The 16,626-nt window shown below is 38.1% G+C and overlaps 1 protein-coding gene across 3 annotated transcripts in view; it reads right to left on the bottom strand.

Annotated features, from left to right (window-relative positions):
* Positions 1–16,626, bottom strand: part of cd2ap (CD2-associated protein) — a 58,789-nt gene that overhangs the window by 10,923 nt on the left and 31,240 nt on the right. Inside the window, exons 10-16 of one of the 3 annotated variants that reach the window (XM_034580549.1) lie at positions 16,447–16,500; positions 12,393–12,429; positions 10,461–10,523; positions 5,655–5,805; positions 5,247–5,356; positions 3,332–3,447; positions 1,754–1,837 (exon numbers count right to left, since the gene is read on the bottom strand). In XM_034580549.1, the coding sequence (XP_034436440.1) occupies positions 1,754–1,837; positions 3,332–3,447; positions 5,247–5,356; positions 5,655–5,805; positions 10,461–10,523; positions 12,393–12,429; positions 16,447–16,500 (615 nt within the window). Of the gene's footprint in view, positions 1–1,753; positions 1,838–3,331; positions 3,451–5,246; positions 5,357–5,654; positions 5,806–10,460; positions 10,524–12,392; positions 12,430–16,446; positions 16,501–16,626 lie in introns of all 3 variants that reach the window. The other 2 variants (XM_034580548.1, XM_034580550.1) reach the window with 2 other exon arrangements.

Genomic DNA, 16,626 nt, shown 5'->3' with positions numbered 1-16,626 from the left:
ACTCTATAATACACATGTACGTCATTTCTGTTTGTGAAAATGAAATGATGGTATTTTTTAACCACTGTGACTACACAGATGTATCTGCTGTCAATGTGCGATAGAGAGAAGGGGAGATCAGAGGCAGGGATGGGTGAATCAATGTGAATAGCTTTGCAATGATATTTTACCCATTGGTAAAAACTAAATCAATTGAAAATCATTGTGTTAATATTGTGGTTTCATGGGGCATTCACACGTTAACATAGAGCTGTCCAATGCTCAAATCACTAAGGATGGATGTTAATACTGGGTCAGAATTGAATGGCGTGAAAATATTATAGTAATAATAAGTATTATAATTAAATGATCATTAGGAAGATCAATGTGTTGTTGTAATGTGTTTTCATCTGTCTCTTTTATTCTTGATTATTATTTTATTATTTAGTCATGATAATATGGGCTTTTAACTTGTGTACTTTAAACAGTTTTCGTTAATGTTGGGGAATCCAATGGACATTGGTGGATATTGTAATAATATTATTTTGTGTGAATAAACTGTTCGATGGATGTAAGAGTGTTGCCATTTTAAAAACTACCTTCCCAAGTGTAAAGCATTTGTGATACAAGGTTAATGATAAAGTTGTAATCAAACGCAGTGCGACTGGAACCAGGAGGATGGATGAGGATTCAAATCCGCTGTAGTAGAAGAAGAGGAGCGACACAGAGCTGGGAGCTTATGCTGCCACTGTCTGTTTGTTTGTTTGTTTGTCAAACGCAAAAACTACTGAACAGATTTCAATGAAACTTGGTGGAAAGATGGAACATGGGCCGAGAATGATTCCATTAAATTTTGGCAAAGATCTTGATGAAGGGGCTGATACGATTTCGAACAGTTCAAAGGCCCTTTAGTGCTCCTCTGGACCGTCACTGCCTCAAACAAGGACTTTAGCAATACTGTGAAAACTCACAAATTGAGTGCCACTAAATATTATTTCAACAATACGAGAATTGATATTAATAATAACGTTTTGATTACACACACAAAATACATTTCTAGGAAGATTTGAAATAATATATAGAAAAAACAGGACACTTCATAAAGTACAGCCCTTGGTTTCAGCAGGTTATAATTTGTGTTTTACTTCATTCCATCTTGATATTTAATTGTCACTAAATTATATTACCGTGATACTTACTTTTCCATTATTTTTATTTTCTAATTATGAATTTTAATTTAAAGTCCCACAGCTGGGAAATTTGCTAATGTTATCCTACATCATTAGTGTATATTTGATTATATTATCACATAGATTTTTGACTGACTTGCCTGGTTATGGTAATACGACAAGCTGCTGGTTAAATAGTGCCTGACAATCAAAGCTGGTCCTGCGAACCCTCAGTGTCCATGTGCTAACTTATGCAGATTTGAAGACTTGAAGTACTCAAAACTATATATTTGGCATTGTATTTATTGTTGCCAGTTAGCGTTAGCAGCTAGTCAGTGCTCAACCGCCATCTCGCTAAACCTAATAACAGAGAGAAATGACAGTCAAGCTAACGTTGGATTGTATATCGATCGACGGACTCTTCACTCTGTGGCTCTGTAAAACCAACAAAGACACAACCCTTGCTAACCTTTTAGAAATCAAATTCATCAGGTGTTTCACCTCTCACAAATGAGTGGAGACCAGTTTGCAATGCTTGTTGACCCGGCAACAACCAACAGTTTTCAAATTTGAACTTGGGAAATAAATGTTGAAAAACTAGTTACCTTTCTGGTATCTGCTAGCTTTGGTTTAGCTGCATCCTCTTCATCCACCTTGAAGGATTTTTCCACATTCACTTCCTTGTTGGGCTGCAATGGAATATTTATATTTGTTAAGTTTACATTCATATTTTCATGTAATTTTCAGTTTCCAGCTTTCTGACAAAAAACCTGATGATAATAGACTGCCAACATTCAGAGAAGAGCCTATCCACAGTGATAGCTTATCTTCTATTTGTTTGGACAAGTGCAGTTGACATTTCTACACATGTCACTGCTCTGAAAGGTGACTTGAAAAGATGAAGGTAGGTGATAAGACATCGTCACAGATGGTCAGGCAGTGGTTGTCAGTGTGGGAATTGTGGATCGGTGCTCAAACAAAATATGTTACTAGTGACGAACGAAAACAACCTTGTGTGAGATGAAAAAAAATTATGAATGAATTGGAACAGAGAAAGCATATCATTGGAGAGTCACATCAATTTGCGAGAGGAGTGGGATAAGAAAGAAAAAAATCCAAAATATAAAGACAGCAGCAGCAGCAGAAATAAACCTCGATGCATTTTGGTTAATGCAAAAATGTGGCTGTAGAATCAAGCAGTGTTTGCCATTTGTTATCTAGACTGTGGCGGCGACCCATATTTTAATTTGTCCTGTCACACCTTCATAATAAACCAAGATTTTTTGATACTTCTCACAATTATACAATAACTTGGTGTATCAATATTGTCTTGCTGTGTGCAGCGTTATTTGCAGTGCTATTTATAGAGCAATCTGCCACGTCCTCGCTCATAGGTTCAGGCTATAATCCATACAGTTTTTACTGTCCACTGAGAAATTCAGACCCTATAGTTTGCAGCTGCAGTTTTGGACGTATCTGCAAGTTGCGTTTAATGAAGTTCTCTCTCACATAAGAACTTTTCTTTCACTCTTTAATCTGTGTACCTGCCACAAAGAATCTGTTGAGCATGACCGCGACATTCGTGCACTTGCCCCACGGCTACTGCCACAGATTGAATAAACAAATTCTGTTGTGAGTATTTTATATTGAGATGAATCCTTTAAAATCTCTTATTAGGTTTGACTTTCAACATATGCAGGTAACGGCAGCTATTCACAACCAAAACTCAAAGACTTACAGTAACCAAGATTAAAGGTTGATTAGCTTAAACTGTTGATATGTGTGTAAAGCCACAGAGCAAGACTCTCCTGAAAAACGCAGCTAACTGCACTGACTCTTTCAAACAAAAAAAAAAATCACATTAATGTTGAGTGAAGTTACAGAATGAGGTTTCTTTCCTTCAGATGGCAGCTTTCTGAGGGCACATTAATCAGACCAAAGCCAAAAGTTTAATTTTATGATAGTTACAGGAAAAAATGTCAATTCCGACTAAATTCTTATTGTGTGAGTTATAATTTGAAGCCCGAAAACATCAATGACATAAAAGACAGAAAATATGGAGGAGGGAAAAAAGCTTTGCTCAGAGATTAGTTCAACAGATTTGTGTGTGTGTGTGTGTGTGTGTGTGTGTGTGTGTGTGTGTGTGTGTGTGTGTGTGTGGCCGAGTGCTAGGGTGTCCTCACCGACTGTCCTCCACCAAACTGGGCAGGCAGCCTCCTGCCAGGCATCTTTGGTCTGCTCGCAGTGGGGTGAGAGAGCTTCCCTGAGGTAGACGACAGCTCATCAAAACTCATCAGATCTGCTGTGGACAGATGATAATAATAATTATAACTTTATTTGTATAGATGAGACAGAGATGCAGACAGAAAAGGAAGAAAATGAACAAGACATCTTTTTAGTGGAACATTTCTGCCCTGAATGAAGGAAGCATCCACAGCCTAATTGACATGTTGTCAAAAGACAGATTGAAGCCAGTGTGCCTATAATTTGCAAGGACATGCTCAGGACGATAAAAAAGTACGACCTCGAGCATCGTTACAGCTGGTTTGGATGATATGCTTTTGATTAAGTTAATACTATTCACTTGAGTTCACTTGAGTCCGAGCATGGACAGCTTACACAAGCCACATCAAACCAACAAACAAATAATACAAAATAAAATAATAATAAATAATAACAAAAAAATACCCTCAGCAGGTGAAACAAATGAAGATGAGTTCCTTTGTACAAATAGTTTGGGCTAAAACCAGCTGCGAGCACCCTCATTATCATCACTACCATCTGACATCAGACACCTCACCAAAACGCACAATAGAAATTAGTGTGATATGTGTTCAATAATTTAGTATGGCCATAAAAATTGAAATAGCTCATGATAGGAAAAAAGTTCCCCAACCCTGATGGTGTATAAATGTACCTGCTTATGTATGGTAACTTAAAGTAAACACAAAGTTTGTTTATGAGAGTGAGTCACTCCCGCAGTGAAAAACTCATACGTAACAGCACTTTGCACCTACCCAGTGTTAAAGTGCCACCCTCAGAGAGCAGTGCCTGTGATTGCATTTGGTGTGATTGGATTTTCATGTTCCACGGTCATGTGTATCAGACTGAGTTTTAGCAGTGCTATACCACCAACACAGGAAATCCTTCACAAACACACAACTCTCTAGTGAAATACCTCCAGGTGCCTCCAAGATCATGTATTTTTCTTGGTTTTCATTTGTTCTGAAGGATTTGGATTTTAATGTAGAGATTCATCTATGTTTATTTATGTAATAACTGATAGCTGCATACAAGATCATTTTTGACGGACTGATGTGAGGGACCTCTGGATAGGAAAAGTTATAGGGTAATTTTTGCCTCTATGTCACCTGTGATTATGGATGTATTCTTCTTCACAGTATATTAGCCTAAAACCTGTAGCTCCTTATTCCGTTCGGGAGGTTTTTGGGTTTGATAGAAGTTTATCAGAACATATAAAGCTAGAAGATATTTTTAAAATTCTAACATAGGTATAAAATGTGCAAAACCTTGTTTTTAGTTTGAGTAATCTTATACACACTGACTATAAAACATTAAAACCTGCATTTGCAATTGGCAAATTGCAAAATATAAATTTTCTTAATTTAATTCTATACTATGCCACTAAAATTAATATGAATCAATAACAGGCAGTTAAGCTAAGTGGTCTAGAGGAAAGTCACTGTCAAACTAAACAGAGAAATACAGGGAAATGCATGAGAGTCAAATAAAAATCATCTCTAATTTATTCAGATCTATCTTACAATCTCCTGCCTGTATAAAATGAAAGTATCATATACTGATCAGCATTACGCCATGTTTTTGACATTGGTAAATTGATCATAGATTAATAACAATCAGTCTTTGCATTCTTACGAGAATCACCTCCCATCTTAGTTGTCACAGGGAACAACATTTGGGGAACTTATACACTGAATGCATGTGGTCAAAAGACAGATTGAAAAACTAACTCTACGCCTCAGACGTTTCACTTCATCCTGTGTCTTCCTCAAATAAAACGATCAAGACTCTGGCAAAACCAACTTCCCCATTATTCAGGGATTTGACCGTACATACCCATATCCGAGGACTTGTCCCCCCAGTCTCCAGACAGCGTTTTCGGTTTGGTGGGCAATAATGGCTCAAAGTCGGACCTTGGTCGTATGGAAGGCACCTCTCCATTGTGCCTGCAGTGAAAAGGGAAAAAACGAAAATAAATGGAAGAAAAATGTACAAGGAACCACATGAAATGATTGAACTCGAAGCAATCTGTGTCCTACAAAGGCTGTGTAAGTCATTATATGTAGTATGTATAATAGACCCTGTCCTTTCTGTAGAACGCCATTTTCTATGATTACTAGGGATTTATACTATTGCTGTATGGACTGAAAAGCACTGGTTATTTGTAGATAAAGATGTCAGCAGTGTTCAGTTTGATGAACAAGAGGTAGAAGACTGAGAGACACACAGGGATAATAGACTTACTTGAGGTTTGGCGAGGGAGTGAGAGGCTTGTCAGGCCTCTTTGGTGGGATGCTTCCCTGTCTGCCTTTCCCTGGGGGAGGGATGGGCTTCTTGGGCGGGACCACGGGCGCTGCGGGTTTGGATGGTTTGTGATCTGGCGTTGGTTTGTCCACTATAACAGAGAAAGAAGGAGTTGAGGGGAGAGTTGTAAAGGGGTTAGGAGAAAAAATGAAAAAAATAAAATAAAATACAAGAAGTATAGAAAGAAAGAGAAACTTTTAGAGCCTAGTCTGAACATTTTTAATATAATATTCCTTAACAACAGGAGTCATTTTGCCATGAAAACATTTAAACTGACAAAGTTGAATTTCACCTTTCACCTGGAATCAACTTTACTACTACAAACAGTTATTGAGAGTAACTGAAATTAATCATTTTAATTCTGAGTCACTAAAAGTCAATTTCTTCCCAGTTTACATGATGATATTTTGTTCTATCTGCAGTTGTTCTGGATGAAGAAAACAACAATTTACTTCTCAGAGATCTAAAAATGATGAAAACTGCACCACAGCAGTAGGAATATAAGACAACCCTGAAACTTTTCATCTGCCTGTCAACCAGTTCACCCACAGCCTGACTTTGCGTCAACAGATAACCGGAATTCTAATATGGTTAACTGAGAGACACAAAAGTTTCATGAGTAAACAGAACAGGGCTTTTGTTGGAGTTGGTGTAATGTAGACACAAGGCACCTTAAGTAAGGAGGAATTTAACAACCATGCTGATTTTCATTTAATTCCCTTAATATTTCACTTACAAAAAATGTTTTGCAATCAAAAGAAATCTTGAAATACATACTCTACGTTAGGGGATTGATTACATGACGTATGATTTAAACATCCTGTTAAGCTTCTGTGCCACTGAGACAAAAAAATAGCACTAGACACAAAAATCTGATCTGTGCTGCAGGAAACGGTGACTTTCCTCAAATCAATACACGAAATGCCACATTTTCTTCACATCTTCTACAGTTTCTCACTGGTAATAGTTCTTCAAATGTAAGTAGTACCTGAAGTAAATAACATTTTTGGCTTCAAAACACTTGGAGACTGAAACACTGTAATCAGACGCTATCACATATGTATTTTCTACACCTTCGTCCTGTCACTTGTGACGCCCACTGACCAAATCAACAAGAAAAACGGTCACGCTCCACTATTCAGACCTTGTTTCGAGTGGGAGACTGAACGTTCCATTTTCCAAATAAGCAGCTTCAGTTTGATAAAAGGCCAAAGTTGAGAGAAAAACAGTGTTTAGACTGCACAGGCGTAGTGGTGGTGTGGTCTCTCTGTGCTGCTACAGAAGGCAGTTGATTGTTGCTCTTGTATGCATCACTCTATTCGTTACTTACTGATTGTCTTGTGGGTAAAAATAATTTAAAAAAGACAGCAGGCTGTTTCAATAACTCAATTTAAAAATATGATTTACTTTCATCTAGTTAACATGTATTTATTTATTTTTCCATATTATTTATAGTGTTTTATTAACAAATATATTTGGATGATACAAAATATAGGGTTAGGTTAATATACAAAAATAAAATGGAAAAAGGCATATCTGTGGGAAACTTAAAAATAAATCAATTAAAAACTAAAAAAAATTACAAAATTGTTATATAATCATTTAATAACATAATAGTCAGCAAATGCCGTAATTAGCTATTCTTCCAGAGCACAGCTGTAAAGTGAAGTCTTCATGTTATCCCTGTTTATGTGCGGGTCCCTTTACATTGAACTTAAGTTAGTCCTGTTAGATCCTGTGGGACTCTAAGAAAAGATCTAACATCCCTGACGACACCCTGAAAGACAGAGGAAGAAGAGAGGAGGCAGAGGAATCCAGAGGCAGTGCACAACAAAGTTAGAAAGAGAGAGACACAGAGGTGTCCAGAGGGGAGGAGCCGGACCGAAATAAGACTAATCGCTTAAGTGAAGACGTGAGTGGGCACATGTAGCTGCACATGTAACTGATACATCCCACCCCCTCCCATCAGCCTTCTCATTAAAGCTACATCCCCAAAACACGCGGACATGCGCTGCCTGACAACTGCTGGAAGCTGACCTGTCTTTGACTCGCTCACTAACTTCCTGCAAGCTCCAAAGACCCCAGCTGTTTATCTTTTATCTTTTGTAGCCCTACCTTACACTACCTTAAGCCTCTAGTTGACGAGAATAACATTGTTTTTTTTCTATACAAAATATAAACGGACCTATTTCACTGTTTGATTCAAATCATTTATCACCCGAGCATGTGATTGGCTCATTCAGAGACAACCTGCTTTTCTTAAAATATATTTTCACTTCACACAACAAAAACTGACTGACTAGAAGAAAAAAGAATCAAATGGAAACTACAGAAAATGAGAGCCGCCACACTCACTCGCTCAGAGAGACACACGCAGTGAGATCAGAGCTCTCTCACGTGAAACTAAACACACACGTTATCAGGAGCTGGTCAGTACATGAAGTAACTTAGTGTTTGTTTGATTCGCTCCAGAGTTTATGAGGCTGCATTTAAACAGCATGAAATTGACTCGTCTACATTTTGTGCTCAGTACAACACGAGACGTGACGCTCACAGTCAGGACTCGGTGTTAAAATGAACGGAGCGACACGCAGACATGATCCGACACCATCGATTCATAACTCAACACAGACGAAATGTATTTGGTGGAAGAGGGGGCAAAATGGATCTTTTGATAGTAGAGCTTGCCCACCCTGGGCTAGAGGTATAGGGAGAAGGGGTGAAATGGGATTGGGCCTTTATCAACTCGATGAACTCATTCACGGCTTTTTTTTCATTAATATATATTCAATGCAGGAAGTTGGTTGTCTAAATTAACTTTGTTTGACTCAGGGTCAACATTTGTCAAATCAGACACTGATGTGATGTTTCTGCTCTAAATGCTGCATGAATTTTGCATGTGGAAGGGAGGCTTAGCATGCACTCGTTTCATACGTGGGGATAAACTCTTCGGAGATGACTTATTGTCACTGACATCGCATGAGCTGCATGTAAAAAAGGACATAAGAAAAATAATCAAGAATTACATGCTTGACTGGCATTGTGCTTTAATAGCTGCCGGGCTGAGCCACATATTAGCAGATTGCGAGGAGGGGAAGATGTTGTTCTGCTGCCATGATGGGTGCACCCAGGGAAATCAAGAACATGTCTGGAGATTTAATCAAATTCAAATTACATTTACTCTCCAGATAATGTAACACGATGACATTCAGTCAATAATATGACTAAATAACTAAGGAGCCTCAGTGTACTTGTTTACTGTTCCTCATTGACAAGTCATGTCCATAGTCATCACATAGTGTTAATATAGGGATACTAAATGTATAAACACCGTGACAGAGCAGTTCAGCAAAATCAACATCACACATAATTACATATTAATGCAAAGGTGCAAAAGACGTGACACCAATGCAGCAGTTTAGTCAAGTTCTTGTGAAACCCACACACACACACACACACACACACACACACACACACACACACACACACACACACACACACACACACACACACACACACACACACACACACACACACACACACACACACACACACACACACACACACACACACACATTATACTCATTGACATAATGCATTCCCTAGGCCCTAACTTTAACCTCATCCATTACAACTAATTACCTAACAACCAACACTGACACTAACCAGAAACTATTTTTACCTGAAGATTAAAAACTTGAGGACAAACCAAAATGTCCTCACCCTATAGGTATATAACTCCAACTGGTCCTCACAAAGATAGAAGTACAAAACACAAAAACACACAATTCTCAGTGAGATGGAAACTGCATTGACAGCACATCGGTCTTTTTCTAACCAACAATGACTTGACAGTGCAAAGCCTCAACATATGACAGTTAGATAAGAAAAACTGCCTGACCTCAGGTAGGAATGCAATCTTAGAACAAATCAACCTCAAAACAAGTACACATCTTGTTTTAATAAATAATAGTAAAATATCCATAAAGCATTAAAGGCTTTATAAGAACAAAAACATATGACTATTTCCCACAAGAAAAGGACCTATACAAAAATAGTTAAATAGCCACAAAATGTAAGTACATGTGAAATTACTAAAATATGCAAAATTAATGGTAAAATATCCCAAACATAAATGTAAAGTATCTAAACTATTATTAAAAAAAAAAATAAGCAAAGTGGAAGGCTGAAAGAGTGGAAACTATTTTTAGCACTCATGGATGTGTCCTTTCTCAGTGACGGCTTTATTAAATGATTTTTGTTTTCTGCGTTTTAAACCCACATTGGTGCGAACAGCCCCGAATCCATAGTAATGCTATTCTCAAAAAAGCAGTACGGGAGTTACACATGGCACAATGACCATGGAGAGTGCAAATGCAACAGTGTTCTGAGTAAGACACTACTGTATACTGTGTTAATGTGGCTGTGGGCTCTTCTCCTCACAGTGAGAGGGTGTTAAAAGGGAGCAGCGGCTGCCACCTCAGATAATATCCACAGCTTAGTGAACATTAGAGAGCAAATGCATGGATATATATGGCGAAAGCAGGATAGAGGGTAGAAACGAGGCAAAAGACGGACAAGATTTGAACAAATTTGGCCCAGGTTAACCGTGGAGTGCAAGAACCAACGGAGTATTTAAAATCTGCAAAGAAATGTGCGTAAGGTGTGAAAGAAAGCAAAACTGTGAACGTGAGGAAATAAGAGGATGAGATGAGACTGGGGGTAAGACGAATGAAAGGATTATACCTCTGTCCTCTGTCCTGATGGCATGAGGTTTCTTGTCAGCACTGGGAACCTCGGGTTTGAGAGCTGAGAAACGAAACATGGTCCACAGAAAGTCACTTCATCTGTCTGAACCGAATGGTTCAAGACTCAACAGACAATAGGAAGGAACACACACTTTCACAGGTTCACAGACTCTTACATACATTGATTCATTTTTTTAATTTTTTTTATCTCTAACTGGCACAAAACACTGTGCCGTCAAAGTGCACCAACATGCATTCCTTTGTGGTTTGGCTTGTGACACATGTTGAAGAATCTCAACACAGACAGGAAGTCGTGCACATTCACTGTCTCAGAAACAGACTGCAACACATTGCAGGAGAAGGATACGAATGCAAAATTCTTTTACTTCCTGTGCAGAGAGCAAGTGTGCGTTCTGCAAACTGCAGATGTCAAGCACTGCGGCGTTTAACCAAACACAGAACCACCATGAAGAAATGAGGGCAATGATGCCTTGAGATGCATGTATGATAAGATGAGAAATGTTTTAGGATTATGTATAAAATCATAACGGGGATTTTTTTGGGGAGGATTTCCCACCAGCATCAGGTTCAATCAGAACTCAGCATTTACGTTTTAGTCCCTATGTGTTTAAATAGAAGAGAGAAAGGAATTCTGCTGGTAAACCACACATTTGAACTTTGTGTACTTACATGCACACGCAGTAATGTGATTATTGACCATTTTCAGCAGTAATCTGATTTCTGACGTGACGCAAACAAGAAACACTATTTCCTTTATAAAGTTAAGACAGGGGGTCTCAACCATCTTTGCTCTGTGTACTATTTTACATTGACACAGATCTTTGCTGAATGAGCAGGAGAATTGGTTGCCATTTCAAACTTTTGGGAGTTTTGTCTCACCCAGTTGCTCTTGCTAAATTCCACCATCCTTCTCTCAGTACCAAGCTGCTTTTACACATGCACTGCACCCCTGAACCTTGCTAGACATGACCCCGAGGAGTTTTATGTATGAACCATAGACTGTATATAAAGATGGACGACATGTCTCAACATCCTACCACTATCCAGAAATTAAGCCAACATTTGTTATGTAGGACAGATATGATACGGGTGCTTGAACAATCATGAGTCAGTCTCAGCTCTCAATCTTGACATTTCACCCTGTTTTTATTTCAAATAAATAATTACAACCAAACTTACAAGAAACATGAGCACTAGACATGTTTGAGAAAAATGTATATGACCTGTATTTTTAGTTTGGTCTGTGTCCCATTCACTAATATGAAGAAGATCAGATTCATTATTTGGCTTCACGTCGTCCATCTTTCTTTAAAAGCTATCGAAACGCAAATGTCAGAATCATTTGAACCAGACATTAAACAAAATTTACTCTACTCCACAGTAAAAGGAGTAAAAGGTAGTGTGAGGTAAATTTGAGCTGATGTGCAGTCATTGACATTTCCATAATTTCTCCTGCATGCTCCAACCTGGCACCACAACTCTCAAAGGAACATTTCCAGTGTGTGTTAATGCATCTCAAACAGACGAACTCTGGTTGTGTGAACAGGGAACTCTGGACCTGTTTCTCCCAGGTCTTGCTCTTTTCAACGGGTAGTCTCTGTTGTGTTATTTGATAACCGATATTTACCCATCATATAACCGATATTTACCCATCATAAGCGAACATGGTGAAATCAGCCTTGGTGGAATTTCTTTTACATAAGAAAATGACCATGCAATATCTGTGCTTTAACTAAAATCTAAAAGTTAAAGTCTACTAGAATCAGAGGCCCAATGTACCTCTGCATATCATACTGAATATAAAATTTGTTGCAGAGCATGCATGTTCCACTGCAAGAGCAGCCTTCCCTCACGCTCACCACTGAGTTGATAACATTTAATGAGGTGGAGGGTGTTAGATGCTACTTACCAATGCTTTTTGATGGTGGAGGTGGCTTCTTTGGTTTCTGAGCGGAAGAGAGAAAGAGAAGAAAGTAGGTCAGGGTGACATTTAAGTCGATGATGACTCATAAATATGCACTAATAACTACTATCACAATTACAGAAACCCTTACCTGGAGGGAGGAATGGACGACAAATTAAGTTTGGTCTAAAAAAAAATGTATGTTATAATATCTGAGATTAAAGCCTGAAACTCTTGACCTTTTGTGGCATGTGAAAAACAAATTCTGTATTTTTTTTTTTATATAGAGCTGAACAAGAGATGATTTTGGTTTTTGGGATTCATTTTTTGATCACATTTAATGTTTTCTGGTGCTTTCCACGAAACACCAGAATTTTTCTAATTTAACATCCATTAATTAACCATAAATACTTAGTGTGATATACTGTTATACACATTAATTTACGACCTTATACTATTGACTTTAACCAATCTTTTATGTCTGTGTACAAAACAACCTTTGCCAGTTGAGCCCAATTCATGCCAATTCAGTAATTACAATTTATTTATTATTTTAATCTTTATTTTATTCCTACAGTGATTTCAACGGTCAGACTGAATGGCAACAGAGACATACAGAGTTGACATCAGACTCTGAAAAAGGTCGGTCAGCTGCTTTTGCTTGGTAGAATAACCATGTATTTCAGTATACCTCATGACAGAATCATGTCTCCGTCGAGTTTTCTAGGTCTAGTTAAATAATTCAAGTGGCTGTTTTTTAATAGCTGAACAAATCCTTGGCCCTTAACAGTCAGGGTTTCAACCACACCACAGCACTGAGCCTGTTTTTTTTAAAGATCATCATTTAAAATCTATTTGAACACAGACAGTGGTCAATTTGCATTATTACCATTAAAAGTTTTAGAGCCTCTAAAAATTTAGACTTTTGGAAACACTGCTGACCATGTGCTGCAGCTACAGATCACAAATGCCCAGTGGATATGGATGGTCATGTGATATTGCGTTTTTAGGTGTGTTAGTATGTATTGAGATTATTTCTGATCCAATTATTTGTGGATCCAAAGAAGGATGATTACAAGACAGCCTCATTTCCGAAAACATAAAAACCACAAACAAAGCTAGAAATATTAGTGGAGTCGTGGAGTCTAACAAAATTTCATAGCCATTAAAAAAATGTTACTATCTTGATTACCAACCATTTTAATGAGACAAACACATTGTCAATGTATCATATCGCCTCTAATTTCAGTGACGCGATAAAAGCATGTCGAAGTCATTGTAGTTTACCTTGATTCAACCCACGATGTTGCAAAAACAGTGACAAACTTCAGTGCTAATGTTCACATATTTCTACCATTCAAATTCCATTCAGGTTCTTAATACCCGCCTCATATCCTCATTACACTTGATTTCCAGGGTCAGAGCTTCTGGTGTGACATGTATGTCTGATAGCCTATTAACTGATATCCTAAGAAACAGTTTTTCATTAAATATTTTTACATAAGAAACCTGATTATTAATTTAAAACATAATCATAACAAAAGTTGAGAATGCACATGGTTTGGTTTCTGTCTGTCTGAACTGTTTTCTTGTCCATTACCAGCAGTGTAATGTACAATGAGAGCAACAATACAGTTAAAGCTGTGTTTTATTCCCCCTCATGTTTATCATTTTATCATTTACCATCATGTAATTGTGCAAATGTTCAAAAACCTGGATTGAACCAAGAGTACTACTAATAGGCTCTACTAAACTAAAATTATCTGATGATGTGTTCTGGCCACACATTGATATGGCTTTGGCTGAGATATAATCACACCTTGGGAGTTTAGCCATAGGTAATTAAATAATTAATTAATAATACAGTATGTGAAGTAATACTCTCAGGAGTTTTGGCTGCATCACTGTAAAGATATACAAATAAATATAGATTTTTAATAAATAACAATGCTATGCTAAGTATTAGAAGGAGGAGAATGGCCGAATATTCAAGGTTCCGATACTAATGCGAATAACGCAAGTAAGCAAATATGATCCTGTGGCGAAACTTGCGCAAGTAACACAGTGATAGCTAATGCAGTAACTTGCTTTGCGTAAGGTCTGAACGCAACATAAGCCTGTTACATAGTTTGTGTTTTATGTTTCTAAGAGCTAGGGCTGCATCCCCGGCAGACAGCAGTGCCCCTCTCTGCATATTAAAACCCACATGTCACACAACAGTAGTATGAGTGGAAAGTGGGACAGATGAGGTCTTGCAAAACCTACACGATCTCGTAACCTTGTAAACGAGAAAATGAAAATAAAATGAAATAGCTGACTAAATGGAAATTTCAGTTTAATCAACAGGGGAATTAGTTGTGAGGAACATCCCTTACAATATTATTGTAATCACCGCAGGGCAAATAGAGTTGCAGAGCCTACAGGGTGAATAATCAGCGTTGATGGGTTGACTGCTGACAGCAATTAAATAAGTGAGTCATTTACAATCCAATCATATTATATAAGCCCAGTGGGTCCGGCTTGACACACAGTCACATTCCCAGGATGCAAGTTCTCCTGTTGTTGTACCGTGAGTAATAAACTGCTTCAAGGGTTGTCACCTGAGTCAGTTTGGACTGACAACTACATGTTTGAAAATAACAGCGGTCGGGTAGTTGAAAAGACGTTAAAAAGAACTAAGACTACACTGTCTGCAGTCGACTTGCATTGTGGCATGGTGATAAAATGTTATTTATGGTTCAACTATATCACATGTGATTTATCTGTCCATGCTGAGTCTGACGTTCTGTTAAGATTGCAACGCTAAGTCTGTGGAATACTCATTTCGGTAAAGCACTGAACCTCGTGACAACCACAAGTTCCCGGAGCATCTACTGCAAATCCCAGTAGCTGCTCAGTGATTTAAAGAACCAGGGCGATAGAGCTCTGTACTACTATGACCCTCGACTTACCTTCTACACTAACAACTGGTAGAGCCATGTACAAATCAGTGTTAGAGTTAGTAGATACAGTGCATTTCCTTCAGTCTTCATATGGTCATAGTCATTGTTGACCTTTGATCATGAAGAGCATAACCTAATTAGAAATTGTCTGATTGAAGAAATTAACTACCGACGGTTTTAATTGGTGCTGACTCAACAACGTGCATTAATCAACAGAGCTACACACAGCAGCTCTGGATTAGTAATTGTTTGACCTGCTGCACGACCTCTGAAGAGGCATTTTGCATTCGGTAACGTTCTGTCTCTCGGGTCTCAGTGGTGTCATCTTATGAGGGTTTGTCAGCTTTATTATTCTGAATTACCTCTCACATACACAAATGACGGCAACAATCATTCACATACTATACTGTAAATCAGTTGTGTATATGAGAGCATTTCCCCTCTATGTGAATGAGGGTTTCTGTTGCATATATACAAAAACGTTTCCCTTTTCAGACGTATGGACTAGAATCTTGTACAATCAGAGTTAAACTGCAATGCAGCAAAACAGCACCTAGACATGTATGTGATGTTTCAGCTTCTTCTCTCAAGCTGAACCCAGAAATGAAGAGTAATTCATAAACAAGGGATTGAATTATTTACTACAACAGGTGGCTGTGGTAATACTACGCAAGCAGGGATGACAGTGTGCGAGCGGTCCAGCTTAATGAGACTTTAAAAATGATGCTTGATTTCACTGAGGGGAGTCAGTCTGTAGTTTTTAACTGCAGAGCAATATGGACGCTGAGAACGATTAACACCTGCCGGTTTCTCAAAGCTCGCCACAGATGTGAACAAGACCTGTAACCATGGCAAGTGTGCCCAAAATGCTTTGAGGACATAATGATTAAAAAATGTAAAAACAAAATGAGACATAATCACGATTTCTTGACAAAAAATACAAATTAAATGACAAAGATTTGACTGAAGATTTTAAATTTTTGTCAAAGAAAAAAACTAAACTAAACAAACAAGACTAAACAAAATCAGTGAAAGTGTGTGATCAGGTATTTGCTCCACAGCAGCAGAACAACAATCATCCTACTGGTCTTATTTCATCAGGGGTGCGGCTCCCTTACCTCATCTGGCTCCTGCTTAGGGGATGTTTTCAATGACCCTCTGGACGCGGGAGACTGAAACATGAACACAGGGACCCATAGAATAGAATGGTGCATAATCAGTGAAATACATCCTATTACTTTCTTTGGTGACACCTCAACGTGCTTTAATGTCCCTCACGTGAACATGAAGAACAGTGA

This window comes from Hippoglossus hippoglossus, chromosome 24 (genome assembly GCF_009819705.1).
Source record: "Hippoglossus hippoglossus isolate fHipHip1 chromosome 24, fHipHip1.pri, whole genome shotgun sequence".
NCBI classification, from domain to species: Eukaryota; Metazoa; Chordata; class Actinopteri; order Pleuronectiformes; family Pleuronectidae; genus Hippoglossus; species Hippoglossus hippoglossus.
This window is presented reverse-complemented; position numbering and strand designations above follow the sequence as displayed.